Source organism: Morone saxatilis, unplaced genomic scaffold (genome assembly GCF_004916995.1).
Source record: "Morone saxatilis isolate NCDOM2014 unplaced genomic scaffold, NCSU_SB_2.0 Contig5, whole genome shotgun sequence".
In the NCBI taxonomy this organism is placed as follows: Eukaryota; Metazoa; Chordata; class Actinopteri; family Moronidae; genus Morone; species Morone saxatilis.
In genome coordinates this window covers 13,921,203-13,936,830 of record NW_023340095.1, presented here as the reverse complement: position 1 = coordinate 13,936,830, position 15,628 = coordinate 13,921,203, and the positions used below count along the sequence as shown (strand labels likewise).

The following is a 15,628-nucleotide window of genomic DNA, read 5'->3' as shown; positions in this document are numbered from 1 at the left end:
GTCATTCAAGTGAGAATTTTGAGTTGAATCTGTAATTCTGGACTCCATTCGGGTGCACTTCTCTGTGGCAATTAGGAGGCTATTACAAGCCATTAGATTGATCAATGTACCTTAAACAATGGGAATGATTTATTTGGTCGAACAAAACGCTCTACGTCTATTGTGATGAGTCTAAGTGGGGGTGCATCCATCAACAAAAGATAAATGATTAATTCAGACCTATTCATTTAAATTCTTTCTACAAAGCCAGCCTCACTTGCCTCAAATCCAGATTATTAGAGCCTCATTTTCTGCATGTTAAACCAGACAGGCTGCTGGATTTGGGCGATGGTTTTTGGTTGTGCCCCTGCATGCTTTAATTTGTATTTCTGCTGAGGGAAGTTTATTTGAGGACATTTAACTAATTGTTGTAATTTCGTGTGCTCGTGTGGCTACACCTGTTTCTCTCAAAGGGGGCTGGGGGAAACCGTGTGTGCAAGGATGTTATACTTTATTTCTGTGGTGCTGAAGCTGCACGTTGTTGTCTGTTTGAAGATTTTCTCAAGATGCTTTTACTCAGGATATCTGTCTTTTCTTGCAGATATTTTTGGGTTGTATAATTTTTTGTTTTCCTTTGTAAAAATGCAAATATGATGATAAAAAACACTCCTCTTTATTCTGTTGTTGGTGGCTTTAAATGACAATGTCTGTGTCTCATCTGCCGTTTCCTATTAGTTTCTTCTTTTATTACTTGCACTTTCAGGTCGCCAGGTCATGGTTTATTTCGATGGCAGGTAAATAGACACCACAGCAAGGAAATAGAATTGATATACATTAAATTGCACTGTGAAACAAATTGCTTGCCAATAAGGATTTATTGCTGTAGGAAGCAGGAAATGGCAAAATTGCTCGCGAGCTGTCGGTATAGAGATGCAACTTGTGGATGTCTTTAGTTAGACGACTGTCTTGAGATGATTCAAATGTTAATAGCTGCTGACAACACAGTTAAGCCTCTGATAAAGATTAACTACGCTTTCAATACACACTTTTCAACTAACAGTTCTATGTAAGATTGATCATATAGCAGCTCATCAACCTGCATCAATAGTATCGACAGCTAAATTTGGAAGTACAGGTCAGCTTGCCAGCTTACAGTGTCAACTTTCATTTCCAGAAGCTGCATGTTCTATTTTGAGCGTGGGGAAGCGAGCCATTCGAAGTGCAGTCGACTGGTTACATTGGATGACTTAGCTTAGCCCATTTTCTATCAATGAATGTGTTTTTATTTCTCTGAGTTTGTGCGCTGTTGTAGCAAAAACTTAACTGTGGGAAATGGCTCCAAAGAAGGTGCACTTCATGAGGAACAGCTCCATTCAGTAATTGGCATGTATTGTAGATTATGTAATGGCAAGTGCTCGTACTGACTGCAGACATTTCCACATTGTCTTTATCAGGGAAAGGGAGATGATGTACCAAAGCCGCCACCGCTGATTGGAAGGTTTGGCACCTCATTGAAAATAGGAGTTGTTGGCCTGCCCAATGTTGGGTAAGTAGAGGGTTTTTATTTACATAGATAGTGTCGCCTTCTTACCATTCACACTGCATGCACCACCAGCATGTGCTCTGTCCACATCTAAACTATGTCTGCCTTCCATGATGCCATAAATAAATGTATGTAAGGTAAGCCGAGTACAGCAGTACAGTAGAACCAGAGAGTAGAAAATAAATTTAGATATGAATTTAAATGGACAGACAACTTCATTTATATTTTTTGAGTTGTTCAAAGGAGATTTCACACCTTATGCACAGCAGATTTAATATTGAAACAAGCAAAATGTCATGTTGCACGATGCGCTGGATTTAGCCAGAAAACTCCAAAAATCCTGCTCTTTACAGGAGTGTTTCGTGGAAAAATTTTGAGTGTTCCTTAACAACTTAAAGAGTGATCCTGAGGGTGTTAAGTGTCTGCAACCACATGTGCCCCCACTAGCCAAGGATCAAATCTCACAAGAGCCTTTCATCCCTCTAACTTAACTTTCTCAATGTCTAAATAAAAGTGTGTGAGCAGCCCAAACTTTTACCAAATATTTAAAATATTACTTCTTCTTTAGGCTGTTAGGGCAGATGAGTGTTATGATTGAGGGATCCGAGAGTTGCAGTACATTTAGTATATCTACAAACAGTGTGTATTCTGTATCCTGTATTGTCGGATATATGAATATAGGTTTTTATTATTACAGCAGTTTGTTTTCAGTTAGAGAAAATAGTTTAATTTTATTTGACATCTTATTAATAAGAGTCATACTCTATCTGCATTTGAAAATAAACTGTATGACAGCAGGTGACCTACCACTCTGCTATGAATGCATAGAAGAATGTTAAATGAATGAAAAGCATTAACAAATACCCACTTACCACTTATCGTGGCGTGCACCGGTCAAAGGTCAGATCTCTAGTCAATAACATATGCTGCAGACAGTCACACACAGTCGCAGATCACACTCATATCTCGGGCAGTGGAGCGCCTCTAGTTTAACTAACCTGCATGTCTCTGAAGCGTGGGAGAAACCAGAGGTATCCCACATCACAAAATGAACTCACAAACACAGGACTTTCAGTGCTTACCACTGAGCCACCACAACACAACACAGGGAATACATAGAAAAAAACTGTATGAAATTCACCTGCGTGTTCAAAGCAGTGCTGAACTGTGTCATTATTTCTCCCGCATGAAGTTGTAGTACTATGTTTAGGGATTTCAACATGGATATTTGCCCATAGTTGTTTGAAACAGATCCCAGTCTCCCAGGTACATGATGTAAAGGTAATGAAATATTAAGGACATTATTTGCAGGTCAGATTAATCAAATAGTATTCCACAGAAAAAAACATATTCAGTTTTAGAAATTGAATGTCACTGAAAAAAATAATGAAAGTACTCTGTTGTGTTGTTATTTGTGCATTATTTTTCATTGATCTCATCTTGTCCTTTTAAACAAGAACAGTCCTAATATGCAAGACATGCTTTGGTGTTGCAATTGTGACCTTTTGTAGTTTACCTAAAGCTAAAAAGGAATCCTAAACCGTGGCTAAACCGTATCAGACTCTTGTATGTTTATTACATCATTTTTTTTAATTTGCAGGATGTAAAACAGAGTCCTGGATCTTGTCTCTTACTTTTGTATCAAATGGTGCTGTTATTAACGACATGATACCTTATAGACAAACTACTAAAGGCATGAATGCAGGAAATGGGGAGTATGTAAAAGTCTATTTGTCACGCAACGAATTGATGTGAGATTGTTGAGGAAGGATGGAGCATTTATGTAATTACCTGAATTCTGATTTCTTTGAAATATGAACCTGTTTTATGACAAACTGAGAGTCAAAGAGTTAAACAGTCTGAGAGATCTTTATCGGTAAGGTGGACAACTTGACAAGAATCTGTACTACATGGCTGCAGTGTGTGTTAGGAGGCTGACACACTGTCTGCATGTCAAACCTGGTCGGACAAATCTACCTTGTCAGCATCTTACCAAGACCTTCAGCAACATCAGTGACAGAGCGTAATCACAGGGCAGACTCTGCATGACTTTACTGTAGCCCCCTTTGAGCCACAGTGATAGGTTATCTTCTGCTCAGCTGACAGGTTCTCATCTTTTAGCAGCTCCTTAAAACATTTTCTGAGTCTCTTTCAACAGGGCTGTTGTTTTCAAGTAGCCTGGAAAGTTTTGTAAGACTTTAAAACTACAGGTTTATAAGGGAGAGAAAAGGCCCATGATTGGTTGAGAGATTATCCAGTTACTGTACTGAATGAGTGAAGTTGAAGCCACAGATGTCTCTTCAGTTTAACTGTAGACAGGGTATATTTCAGTTATTTAATCATATATTTGGATATTGATAATGGAAAATAAGCACTCTGTATAGATCCAGACATATGTAGTGTGTCTTGGCTGTTTTGCTAGATTTCAGAGCTTATTGCACAAAGATCCAGCTCTCGGGTGTCCAGTGTTTTCATTTCTTACCCCAGCGAAAACCACAATTTCTTCCTGGTGTAAGAAGTAGAACTCATTGAGGTTGTGGCCTGCCATACCACATTTGTGTCAAAGTACAACTTGTCAACCCTCCTATGGTTTTTTTCATGAATGAACCATGTTCAGATGCCAGCCTGCTGTTAGTTGGGCGTAACTGACCATTCTTCACACACATGGGAAACTTGAGAGTGTGATTCAGCCAACCTTGCAGCTATTGCTACACTCAGATTGTAGCACATGTTCTAGTTACTGCCATTCTCCCTGCTCAAATTCATGAAAAAGTTTAGTCTTGTCCATTTAACCCCTTATTGGTACAGAGTATATGGCCTAACTGCCTCGAGTCATTCTTAAAACTCTTCTCCAGGTCACCTAGACTGAAATGAATTTAATGGGCATCTGTCTTTTGCCTACTGTGTCAGCTCAGTCTGCCTCATGAAACTCGCTTGTCATCTCTGTAGGAGACGTAAATTAAGAAGCCAATGTGAACGATTAAATCTCTAGATAATTACTTCTTGTATCTTGTGAATCTCTATTAACTTAAAGGTCCCAAAAGCCCTATTTAATATGCGTAATAAGTTAATATGCCCACATTTGCCGTCATTTATATATATATGGAACAAAATGTCCCAAATGTGTGTGTGTGTGTGTGTGTGTGTGTGTGTGAGTGTGTGTGTAATGTATATATACATTATTTTCCACAGACATATAAAACTTTTTCTTACTTTAGCTCATTAGTTCATTTTTACTTTTCTTTTATTCAGAGTGGATAGCTACTGAAACAATCTAACAACGTCATTATGAAACTGAATTAGGCAGCTTGCATGAGGATAACTGAGATGATTGTGATTAACGAGCCATTCAACCAGAAAAACAAAGAATCTGCAATCTTCTGATTTAAACTGCTGTTAATACAAATATCAACCATAACAAGAGCTATATAAGTTGATTGCAGGTAGCCGACACTCTGCACTCTGACCCCTTATGATGAAATTAATCTATGTGGGAAAATGTGATTGATGTGATGTGTGTGATGATTTGCAAAATGACACATTCAAACTGTGCGTGCACTTCTGCTGTTCCTCATCTTTCTCCTGTTCCAGGAGAGGTCCTGTTATTATTGACTGCCGTCTATAACTGCAGAGTTAATTAATTGTTGTGTGTTGAAAAACTGTGATTAATTAAAAGTAACTAATTGTTCCCTTTAATAATATTCCATCAACCTCGTTATTAGAAATATTAGAAAGTCATTGGCCAAGACACACTGCAGCTTCTTCCAGGACACATGGGGTCAAACAGGTTGTGAATGGAGAAATAAACATCAACCAAAGGGATTCTTCACTTGTATTTTCAAACCCACAATGTATTCCTTATGTATTAGTAGTATAAATTATATGTTTGTCAAGACAGAAAAAAACATTAGTTAGATATTAGGAACCCCTTTAGCTCCGCCTGCTCCTCAGACGTTGTCATTATATAACCCGAGTATGAAATTTCAGTCACATGATAGGTCTATAGGTGTGTAATGTATTGCACAGTAGTGTATATATAACTGACCTCCTTCTTCCTTAAGAAGGTGTTTCTACTACCCACCAGTAAAAAACACACAGACGTCTGGCTGCAAACTTCTCAGTACACACAAACTTTTCTCATTACTGACCAGCATATTATGCTCTAATTTGCATTCTAGCAGCTGATTTGCTTTGTAATTATTCATATTACAAAGAATATTTTTAGACCTGAAGATGACTGTAGTGTTAATGTGGATTGTCTTTCTTTGTTTCCCCCAAGGTGACCCAAGAATAGCCTTCAAGTATGTTAGAGAAACAGTCTAGCTTTATATAACGAATTAATGCCTGCTCTTTAGCAATCTCGAGCAATTTCATTCCTATAGGACTTAGCAAACAATCATTTCAATGTGAAGCACCGAGTGAGGGGATAAAGATGGAAAGTCCTGGATTATAGTTAACTGCCATGCCATTATTACTCTTAGACACTTGCCATTGTCTGTAGATTTTGAAGTACACTTGAGCTGCTTGTGCCATAGAAAATAAATCTCTCACTGATCACAACATGGGGCGGCGTTTGGCTGATCCTGTTCAACAGCTGAGATCTATCAGAAAATGTAATTTGCCCCTCGATTCCATGTACAATTGATCTATTATGGGATTATCTGACCTTGTAATTGGGCATAGTATTTTTGATTCAAGTGCTCAAATATTCAATCTATTAGAATAACCTGTTTCCTTCTTGTGCAGAAAATAAAAAAAATACAATTTTGCATAATTTACTATTTCAGTATTTCAAGTATTTCAGCATCATACTATCGAACCATCGAGCTCTGCACACCAGCACTTTTAGATGGATTGGCCTCACTGCTGTTTTTATTTTCAGGAAGTCAACCTTTTTCAACGTGCTGACAAAGAGTCAGGCTGCAGCTGAAAATTTCCCCTTCTGCACCATTGACCCAAATGAAAGCAGAGTGCCCATTCCAGATGAACGCTATGATTTCCTCTGCCAATTCCACAAACCTGCCAGGTATGGGGTCTCATCGTTCACCTATTATTCACACTTCAGATCTGTAGTCCCTGACGGTCTTCTTGGTATTGGTATGAGAAAACATATAACAATGTTGTTGACATGTAGCTGCCAGTTCTGTATGATGTATGATTGCTGCTCTACACCAAAGGTTTTCTGGTGAAGAAAAAGCTGAAGCATCTGAACCTCCAACACCTGGTTATCATACACATTTATAGAGGCTGTTAAAGCAGGTTGAATTCAGATTTGCCGTGCTATACTGACAAATTACTAGCGGCATATCCCTTTTTGACTGACAAGAATTGGTATGTTGAATAGCATTCACAAAACATTTCGGTGCATCCATTTTAGTCACAAGAACTGAGCTCCTGCTTTTCAAAGCGCAGTATGAATTTCGCTATCATGCTCATGCTTAGTTCTGTCCTACTTTTGCTGTATGCTGTAACTTAAACACATGCAACACAGATTCCAGTGCTGTAAATAAATAAATACACCAGTAACCATAAAAATGGAAGAAAATGGAAGAAAATATAATTTTACAGCTCTACAGTACCTACCTGTCTACCCCTACCTACCTCTAAGGGCTGGCGGTATTCTATATAATACTTATTGTGAAAATTACCCCATTAAAAGACCTAAAGCGACAATGAATTGATCCTGTTAACTCTATCTGTGTCTACTGTTATCCCAAAACACATAAATGAGCCACACTGTTTGACAGAGTGACTGTTTCTTAATTACCATTAACATGGGCACTGTAGTTTATGTTGAGTCAAATCCCACATTTACCGTCCTAACAAATGCACCATTTACTTCTCAAATGTAGTAAAAGATTTACACACACAGTCAAAACTACTGAGCCTGACAAGTGCAACTGACAGGTAGGGAAGCCAGAAAGTATTAAGAGAAGGACAATAACATGATATTGGTTTTGTTGTTTTCTTGGGATTTGTTGACAATTAGAACAATACATCACAAAGTCCAAAAAAAAAAGTGAGAGAGAGTTTATTGTTATAACGATATTGTTTAAAGTCTTAAATAGTTTAACCTTTTTTTCTTTTACTTCCTGGGTTGCAGCAAAGTCCCAGCGTTCCTTAATGTTGTTGACATTGCTGGCCTGGTGAAAGGTGCTCATGCTGGCCAAGGCCTGGGAAATGCCTTCCTGTCCCATATCAGCGCCTGTGACGGCATCTTCCACATGACACGTGAGTCATAGGTTGATGGTTGCTTTCCCTCATAGGACTTCGTAATACAGTGGAAACCGCTTATTGTGATCACGTCTGCGTGGGTCAAATTGATCACTATGAGCAGGTGATTATTATAACCGAATTGTCTTTCTTTGTTTTAATTTCTCATGCAGATTACCATCTAATTGACATTTGTATTAAATTGAAATTGTCCTCTCCTAGGCTCACTGCCAAGTCTTCTGCCCTTTTTCTCACCAAGGGTCCGCCCAAAGTCCCCTTGACGAAGGCGGTTCCAACCACAGGTGCTTTACCCGTGCACATTCGTTCTCTGTTACTAGCAGCCGTGACTGTTTCTCGTTGTTTGAGTAGAATACTCAAGGTAGCCCGAAGAACACCAAGTTTCGCTGCTGAATCTTGTTGGCCTGTTTTTGGCAGATTGTCATAAGCTTCGAGGAGACTACGTTCTTCATTGAGAGAAATTTACTTTCTTTTTCCTGTGATGATTTCAATGTGCACGCAGCACCAGTCTCACATAGCCAGCCGGAAGCAGACGGGTTACCACGAGGCAAAGGATTAAAGTTAAAAAACAAAAATAGAAATACTGTAGTTTTTTTTCTTCATATGCTGTCATGTATGAAAAGACCCAAAATGAAGACGTTAAGCAGTCTACTTGAGCATTATAAGCAAATTATTTAAACAGTGTTTGTATAGGAATGATTATGTCCCAAGGTGCATATAAGTGGTTTATCACTACTGCTGTAATCACTATAAACGGTTTCCACTGTATCAACAAATCACATTAAACCTATATGTACAGTTTTATCTTAGATTGTAAGCTGTAGCTAAAGAGGCTGCACTTGGCAACATTTGGTCAGACTAAGTGGCTTCTGTACCACCTTTTTAAAAGCAAAGGCCTTAGATGAGCCATAGCTTTGCTAGTCAGGCATCTTGTGTGGTGGGAGCCAAGATCAACATAACAGTCAGGACTGATGAAGTCAACCAAACCTCACATTCCTACTGGGAGGCTCCTTAAAAGAGAATCCCAGAAGTGGGAAGTGAAAGGTCTGTGCCTGGTTTAGGCTTCACACAATCAGTAGCATATTCTGAGGTTTGGAGACAGTTCAGAAGAGGCACCACATGATATTGTAATGTGATTCCTAATGCCACATTTGGTTAAGTTTGAGTACAGAGGAGGTAAGTAAGTTATTACTAAAACATATAATGAGAATGAAGGGTTCCTTTTTTTTTTTTTTACAGCCAGTTTTTTGTCTAATCTCTAATAATGACTGTAATGATAAACAGATATGTACTATTACCGCTGCTTATAATACTGATAACAGAGTGGTAACTAGAAGGAGAGCGGAGACTTCCATCAAGGCCAATAGTCCAGTCTTCTATGATATATGAAGCAAAATCTGCAACCAGTGTATATGTCTGTAGTATAATTGATTTATCTCACATGTTAATGAAAGTGAAGAATAGTTTGTGTATTTGCGCGTGATTCGGATCTGCTCCAAACTGTAATTTATTCTTCCTTGGCACAGGCTACAGCCTTCCACCAAATTTCATGAAAATCGGGCCAGTAGTTTCTCCCTAATCCTGCTGACAGACAAACTAACGGCACTGAAAACATAATCCCCTTGGTGGAGGTAATGATAGTAAAAATAATGTATATCCAGATTCGAAATAGTACCTTCTGTTACTGTGTGAAGGCAGGCTTCACTTTCCAGGTCTCCCTTTGTCTCAAGTTCTTCTGTGTCTCTGACACGGCCTTTGTCTTACACAATTTAAGTGTTACACGCAAGAATAATTCAAATTACCGCAACTGAAATGAATGCAGAGGGCCTTTTAGAAATAGCTGAATTTGTTTACTGATTGTATGCTGTTATTGACTTTCCCACTGTGTGAAAGGAGCTCTGATTAGAGAGTCAGTGGTGGCAGGCAAGGAACGGCCGGATAGAAAGGTTTAAGATTAAGGCCATTTTCCTATATTGTTTCCTAAGTTGTCTCTGTATCACTGACAAATGTATTACTTCTGTTCCAGCACAGTTTTTAAATAGCCTTTGTCTAGTTTGTGGAAGACCACCCACTGTAAAACTTAAGTAATGATTTACAGAGTGGACAAGACATGTAAGGCAAGATAAACGAGTCGTCCTCAGTTCAGTTTTTAATGGCTTTTGGTACAATAAAAATGAAAGGATGCTGGTATTGTTCTATATTTTGTTAATCATCTGATGTTCCCTTGAAAAACCAAAAATATGTTAGTCCGTCTCACAGTATTTTCATACTTTCCAAGCCTGTCTGTGCCTCTCAGCTGTTTTTAAATTAAGTAGGTTGCACATGTGTCATTTTTTTTTTTATAAAGTCATTTTCTCAAACTCTAGTTTTTAACAAACAGGAGTAAGATAAATAGTAAATTCTGCATTTGGTGGGGACATTTGGTGCACTAGTTAGTATTTATTTGCAGCAGACCAGTGTATGTGGATTGATTCAAAATAATCTACAGTGCCCATGTTAACGTTAATGACGGAACGTGCAAGAATGTGGCTGATTGATGTATTTTTTTTTTTATAGATTTCGGGCAGCAATAGAGCTCTGTGGCACAGTAATTATATATATACACACAGTTGATACTGTGTGTGAATCTATTCACGTTCTTGTTCTTCTTCACTTTTTGAGACACTAATTTAAATGATTATTTATGTGGGTTATGTGTATTTTTATTTGCCTCATTATATACAGGGATTCAAAACATCCACATTTCCTTTGATATTGGCCAAATGTATAGGCCAGATCCTCACCCAAAACCAACTCTTTTGTTTCTACTCACACAAAGAAGACAAACATCCTCAACAATCAGAAATAGTCCAATCGAAAGCTTCTTCTCTGTGTGTGTGTGTTTAAATCTATCTGCTTTGGCATGCCATTGTTTCCACTCTCGCAAAGTCCTTGGAAACAATGTGGTGTGTTTCACAAGTTAACCATTAAACATAGCTGGTTTTGTTTTGTAATTATATCTATCTGTTGTCAGGCAGACTGCAACGTTGAAGCCACTACTTTTATATGACTTGATTATATGGTTGTGAGGATCACACTTTTTGTGTGTCTGGAGTGGTATGTTTGTGTCTGAGAATTAGCAGAAGGGTTTATAGAGATACTATAGAGAGATGTTCTGCGTTAATATAATGAAACAGCTGGAAGCCCTGTTAAACTTAGAAGAAATTATTTTATGTTGTGTTAAAGGTATTTGTTCAGAAGTTGTGAACATTTGTAAAGTTTTACAGGGGTTTTACAAAGCTCTGAAGGTAGAACAGGTTACCACACACTGTATTGTATTAACATCTTTTTAAAAGTTTTAACTTTTTCCAGGGAGTAACAAGATTTTCCTCTTGAGGTCTCAAAATTCCCCAAGCAGTGTTCACGTTATGAATATTTTTCAACCCCTAATGACTTTGAAAACCCTCTGTAAACAGTGGATTCACTTTCAACAATACCTTCCAAAAACTATTAAGGCACATGATGACATCCAGAAAGCTGATTCTGTTGAATGACTGGTGTTCTTTGGTCTCATAACAAAATGGTTTGCAGGCTAAGTGTTCCCAGTGCTTCTGCGGTGACTGGAACACGACTGGATCCTCGCTGTCTGAGACAAGACACAGACATGTTCTACTTCATCTGCTCTTCTGTTCGCCACTAGCAACTCTGCCAGCTCACCTGGCCTTATTCCCAGATGTTTGGTTTCCAGCAATTAAATGTTTGAATGCTCACACAGTGTAAACCCCCCCCCCCCCCCCCCCGTCACTGTAGGAATTCTTTGGTTCACTTCTAATGAAGACTTATTTACGGTTGTGCGACACTCAATAAGAAACTAGCCTTAAGATACTGTGGTACAGTACATTTAATCTTTAGGGACGGGCTGTGGTTGTGGGCAGCCGGCTGGAAAGTGGCATTTATTTTTGGTGTAGACTCTTCTCTCATTTTGATATTCATGCTTTCAGCACCTGAACTCCTGGTTAAGTTGAAACTCTTTCCTTTCCTCGTCTACTGCCTGAGGTTAGACACAAGAAAGTTTGCCAATTATATGAAATAATGGGAGTAGGGAAATTTTAGGGAGATAAACCTGATAAATTACATGAGCAGTAGAGATGTCACATTGTTGTAACCTTTATAGAGCAGAAACAGTTGGTCAATTAATCAATAATCAATTCATTGTATAAGGTATTTTTCTATAGCAAAAAGCACAAACCATTGATGGTTCCAGATTCTCAAATGGGAACATTTGACGCTTGCTTGTTTCCGTTTGTACCGTTAGGTTAGATTGAGGGTAACCTTTTTCAGCTCACTAGCTCGGAGATTATTGTTGTTGTTTTACGTAGCAACAGGGACTTTGAAAACGGTAACAAGCTGATAGCAGATAGTGGAAGTGGAGGAGGATGCTCACTGAAATAGTCGGCAATGGCAGGCTTATACCAACAAACTACTTCCTGTGAGTCGGACATGGTCTTGAGGGGATAGGTTGTTTGCACACACTGGCAGCTAAGTGATTGTAACAGAGCAGGCACATATAATCAATTCTCAATATCTAAAAAATGTAGATAAAAAAGTTGAGTCCTTTAAGTCATCTGTATGAAGTCTGAAGTCAAGTCTCAAATCATGAATACCAAGTAGAAGTTAAGTCGAGGCTTTTAGTCTGTGTCCTCCACTTCTGCTAATAACAACATTAGAAGTGCATATTATAATCTTATTGTCATTCAGTTTTCTGTGTAATACAGAACCATACACCTTTTTATATTTTCTGTTGAGTATTAAAGTTAATGACATCCTTAATCCTTCAATAATATATTGAAATATTAAATAATAAAATATGACAGAAGATGTAGCCACTCTGTATAGATCTCTATTACAAACAGATCTCAAAATTCACTTTCAATGTAAACCTTGTTATCTTGTTCAACAGACCAATAACCAGGGAGCTGATACTCAGAGGACAGTTCTTATATCTGGTTTGTTTGCAGTCTTGGAAACCTGGAAAACATCTTTATAAAACTACAGTATTACATGTGTGGACATTTAAAGCTATATTTTAATTGTCTTATTCCCACTGCTAACATGTCAAATCATTATTGACTATACTGTATTTTAACATATAAAGTATACCCACAGTCTACAATTGGTTAGTTTGACTAACAGAAATAAACATTTTTTGTTTTCTAATTGATTATAAATAAAGATAGGCCCTTTTATTCCTTGTACAATTATTATTCACATGAGTAATGTGTATTAACATTACTCATGTGAATGCAGTTGTTAACTGAAACTGAGTTGCTGTGTGTTGTAATCTGTTTTTTGGTGGTGAGGCTAATGTGTTCAAATCAAAGTGTCAATCAACAACAAATTGACAACAGTAGTGCCTCTCCAGGCCCTTTTCACTCACCTCTGAAAATGTTCTTTACAGAGCTCTAGTATCAGAACCATCATTGCCTGATGAATATCTGAATCTGGTGATAAAGAGTGAGTGATTAAATTAAGTTGAATTTGCTGAATCTGGTAGGATGCTGTATTTGTGTTTGGTTATTGCATCATTCAGGCTTCAGCCCTCACTCCACTAATCGCTTACAGTGAACAAATCAAACCGATTGTTTAGCTACAGGCGTTAAGAACAAACTGGATTGACTATTCAGACAGAGCTGATTTATGGCCAACCTGCCTCCTCACTGACGCCAGTAATGGCTGCTCTTCAGCAATTCTGCCTTATCACTCACCAACTCACAAATCCTCAGACTTGACAAACATCCAGAACACCTCACCCAGCCCAGTGACTTCAGCAGTGTGTGACTATCTAAATAGATCAGGCAATGAGTGAATCTCTCAGCTATTCAGTCATCAGTTGTCACGTTGATTTATTCTTTTAAACAACCAATAGTAACTATTACAAATGTGACTCTTTTTTTTTTTTTACAGATTATTTAAAAGAAACACAACCTTAGACAAAAGTACACAATAGTTAGAGTATTAAAGTATAGAGCTGAGTCAGAAAATAGAAAACAAGGAGTGGAAACATGTACACATAAATCACACATTTACAAAGGTATAACTGTGTTTTCATTGTGTGACATGTGATCTCGTATACCCAACAAATAATTAACATTATAGAAATTACCTTCAGTTCATTGAGTGTATTTCATTAATACTGAACCTATCCCCTAAACCTTTTTGATGTTACTCTGTCTGATGATGATATCTCCTTTCATTAATTCATGTCATATTGTAGGTCTAGTTTTCCTCCTCACTGAGACACAGGATGTTTTTTTATTCCTACAAATCCTATTAAAATAATAAACCCACAATGCTTTAGTCTACTTAATACTAATGGATACTTTCAGACTGCCCTACTCATTCCCCTAAATCTTTAAAAACAATGCACTAATATTAGGTTTAATTTAGAAAAAGGAGTCCTTAAACAGATTATTTTTAGCAGCAGATTGATAAACACTGTATGTGGGATTGACTCACAATAAACAACATCGTAGTGAAGGATTACTTCACCCAGTGCAGCAAGATCTTTGACACAGGAATATGAGGAGGAATATGCTATAATACATCCAGATTTTGGCACAAAGGTAATACTTACTAGAAGGATCGCTTCATTTTTGTCTTTCATGGGATTTGTTGACAGTAAGAAACATATAGAATATAAACTGCTTTATGCTTTAAGGTATGCTGAACAGGTAGATGAGCCTCACTTCATAGGTGTCTCTGGGATCAAGAAGCATATTTTTTAAAGAAGGGTAAGTAAACAGTACGTTCCAGTGACGGTAGTGTAAGTAAGTAAGTGTAATACTTGTTCCCCCGAATGGACATTTCAGAATAAAACATACAGAATGCTTTTCATTCTAGTTATTCCATCATGTTGCGTCTTTGACCAGTAATATCAGTTATTATGCTGATTATATGCTATAATATATAATTGTATGTTAATACAAAACAATGGCCTTCTGAAACCTTTATATTTATTTATTTATTTTATTTTCTGCTGAGCGACCATCAAGCCAACAACATTAATATTTGTTAAATTAATACTTCTTGTGAAAATTTAATTACATTATCAAGAGGACACAAATGCCAATGTATTAGTCAATAGAGAAATCTCATCCATTATCTCTTATTCCATGATGAATATAGACAAATATTTACTTGTGTTGTCTAATCTGGTGAATTTATCTGTTATTGTGGAGGCCTTTGCTTTTATTAGCAAATAAAAAAAACAGTAATTAGTCTAAGTAATGCTTTTACACTGGGTGACATTTCTATATCTTTTATTTTTTTTATATTCAGCCATGATCCACTCTTTTGTAAAGTTATCTGGTTATAAGGAGCAAGCGAAACCACTTCCCACACCATACTTGAACAGAAATACACTGTGTTGTACGACAGCCTCAGCTGGGTCCTAGCACCTGCCTCACTTTCCTGTCCTGTTATGCTTGAGTAACAATAGTAATGTTGCTGCATTCAAATCAGCCAGAAAAAAATAAGCTGCCCTGCGCTATATATATTTGGATTTTTGTTTATGTTAGTTGTTGTTTTAACCAATACTGCAATTCTAAATCTAGATCATTTAGCAGTGAGGATCATCCTCCCTTTGTGTGTTTCCGGGCGGTGTTGAGAAGCTGTCACAGCATTTAAATGAGCATTTTGCTTCAGTGAGAATGAAGAGTTTTGTCAGCCTCCACTCATCGTGGATGATTAGAGCAAAATGTCTACCCATCTTGACTGGAGATCGCCACAGCTCCAGATAACATGCTCGGTGATTGAAGGTCGCAATATTTTGAATTCTAATGGGGCTGCAAGATGAATTGCCTGAAATAGACTGTAGAATCTTCCTGCTTCCTCCTC

General features: G+C 37.7%; 1 protein-coding gene across 1 annotated transcript in view; it reads left to right on the top strand.

The window, feature by feature from the left end:
• The first annotated feature begins 1,181 nt into the window (after positions 1–1,181).
• The window catches only part of LOC118338792 (obg-like ATPase 1), a 41,100-nt gene continuing 26,653 nt past the window's right edge, over positions 1,182–15,628 (top strand). Inside the window, exons 1-4 of the mRNA XM_035676114.1 lie at positions 1,182–1,326; positions 1,434–1,525; positions 6,405–6,548; positions 7,626–7,753. Coding sequence (XP_035532007.1) covers positions 1,312–1,326; positions 1,434–1,525; positions 6,405–6,548; positions 7,626–7,753 — 379 coding nt within the window. The 5' untranslated portion in view covers positions 1,182–1,311. The remainder of the gene's footprint in view (positions 1,327–1,433; positions 1,526–6,404; positions 6,549–7,625; positions 7,754–15,628) is intronic.